Raw genomic sequence first — 1,597 nt, 5'->3', positions numbered from 1 at the left:
TAGAAACTCGACACACCAGTTTTACAAAACTGATCCAATTTTTCGTTAGAACGGGTTACGTGATCGTTGTATCAGCTGCCTGATACAATCAACTTCTAACAAGATTTATTCTGTCCATTCAAGAAGTCAAGATATCATTAAGCAGAGCGCGTTTTCCTGATCGTGTCATACCGATTTTCGAACTGTTCCGTTTTTAACAGCGTACACAGCCGACAGAAATGATAATCTTTCGAAACAATTTCATTCAAGCAATTGCACTGTTAATGATGAACTTTCATCCGTATCGACCCGCGGATCAACCAACTGAGCAACGGAGTGCGATTTTCCAGATTCCCGAAAAATCAGAGGCTGCTGGTGGGGAATATTTAAGGGATATAAGGTGCTGTAACGAGACAAGGCGGTACGTACGTACGTACAGGAGTTGAACAGATAGTGAAAGTCCCTCGGAGCGAACAGGAGTGCTGAGGAAGGGAGCGGGGTTCAGCAGGAACGGGGGGGTTCCAGTAAGGTATATGAGGGCCTCAGTTCGAGCAATCGCCGGTACTCTAGCCTCGCTGCCTACTTACATTCACACACACTAACACAACCACCGACCGCCGGGAAACACGATGCACACCCTCGCGACGGTACGTATCTGAGTGCATCATCAGCATCGTCGTTATCTCGTCATTGTTCTCTCCGCATAGTCGCCTCTCGCGGATCTCCACCTAAAAGCAAAATGAAAAACAACCGTCTTGGAATGCAAGCGCCAAGACGTGAAATCGCGTGTGATGTGATAGTGGTTGTGACTAGTGCATAATCCGTATCGTGAGCTTGGAAAATTGCCGCTACAGGCCCTGAGGAATTCTGATTTTCATTTATTTCGGCTTTATCGACAGAGTCTTTATACTTCTCTCGACATTCCATTCTTTGTGCTTGTTGGCAATATAAATACTGTTTTATGCAATATTTTAAATGTATCTAATTATGGCAATAAAAAATCGTGGCACAATTTATTGTAAAAGATATGTACACAAATTCATGTGATTTACGGCAATTTAAAAAAGAAATTTTAAGATCGTGATTAAAGAATGCATACATTAAACCGCGATACTCTCTGTGAATTTTTGCATCAATTTATTAATGTTTCATAGTGTTTCTTTTTACTACATAAGAATTACATTGCTCGTTAGAATCATTAAATTCACGGCAAGAAGCGAAACGATTGAAAACGGCCTGTTGTAGGCTTGGTCGCGTTGCGCAATTCTTGTGATCCCGTTTTCTACTTTCTTCCACGTCGTGGAAAAATTTATTAAGATTTCACCTATTATGAGGGCGAGACGCATTTATTTTTACAACGCGCCTACTGACGCTTGTAGAAAGACTATTATATAATTCATCATTACGTTCGAGTGCGGTCGCGTGCGATGACCGACGAGAATACGAACAGTTCTTGAGGTCGGTTGCACCAGCATCAGTTAACCGGCATGGTTAATTAACTCCTTGCAACAAAAGTGCGCCATGTAAAAGTGCGCCTGTTGTTTCGTTGTTTTTCTCCATTTTCCTGTGATAAAAATATTCCGAACTCCCAAAATATTTTTCTGCCATTTTTTCTTCT

The 1,597-nt window shown here is 41.8% G+C and overlaps 1 protein-coding gene across 1 annotated transcript in view; it reads left to right on the top strand.

Annotated features, from left to right (window-relative positions):
• The first annotated feature begins 415 nt into the window (after positions 1-415).
• The window catches only part of LOC108752961 (RNA polymerase II degradation factor 1-like), a 5,215-nt gene continuing 4,033 nt past the window's right edge, over positions 416-1,597 (top strand). Inside the window, exon 1 of the mRNA XM_018494231.1 lies at positions 416-626. Coding sequence (XP_018349733.1) covers positions 609-626 — 18 coding nt within the window. The 5' untranslated portion in view covers positions 416-608. The remainder of the gene's footprint in view (positions 627-1,597) is intronic.

This window comes from Trachymyrmex septentrionalis, unplaced genomic scaffold (genome assembly GCF_001594115.1).
Source record: "Trachymyrmex septentrionalis isolate Tsep2-gDNA-1 unplaced genomic scaffold, Tsep1.0 scaffold62, whole genome shotgun sequence".
In the NCBI taxonomy this organism is placed as follows: Eukaryota; Metazoa; Arthropoda; class Insecta; order Hymenoptera; family Formicidae; genus Trachymyrmex; species Trachymyrmex septentrionalis.
This window is presented reverse-complemented; position numbering and strand designations above follow the sequence as displayed.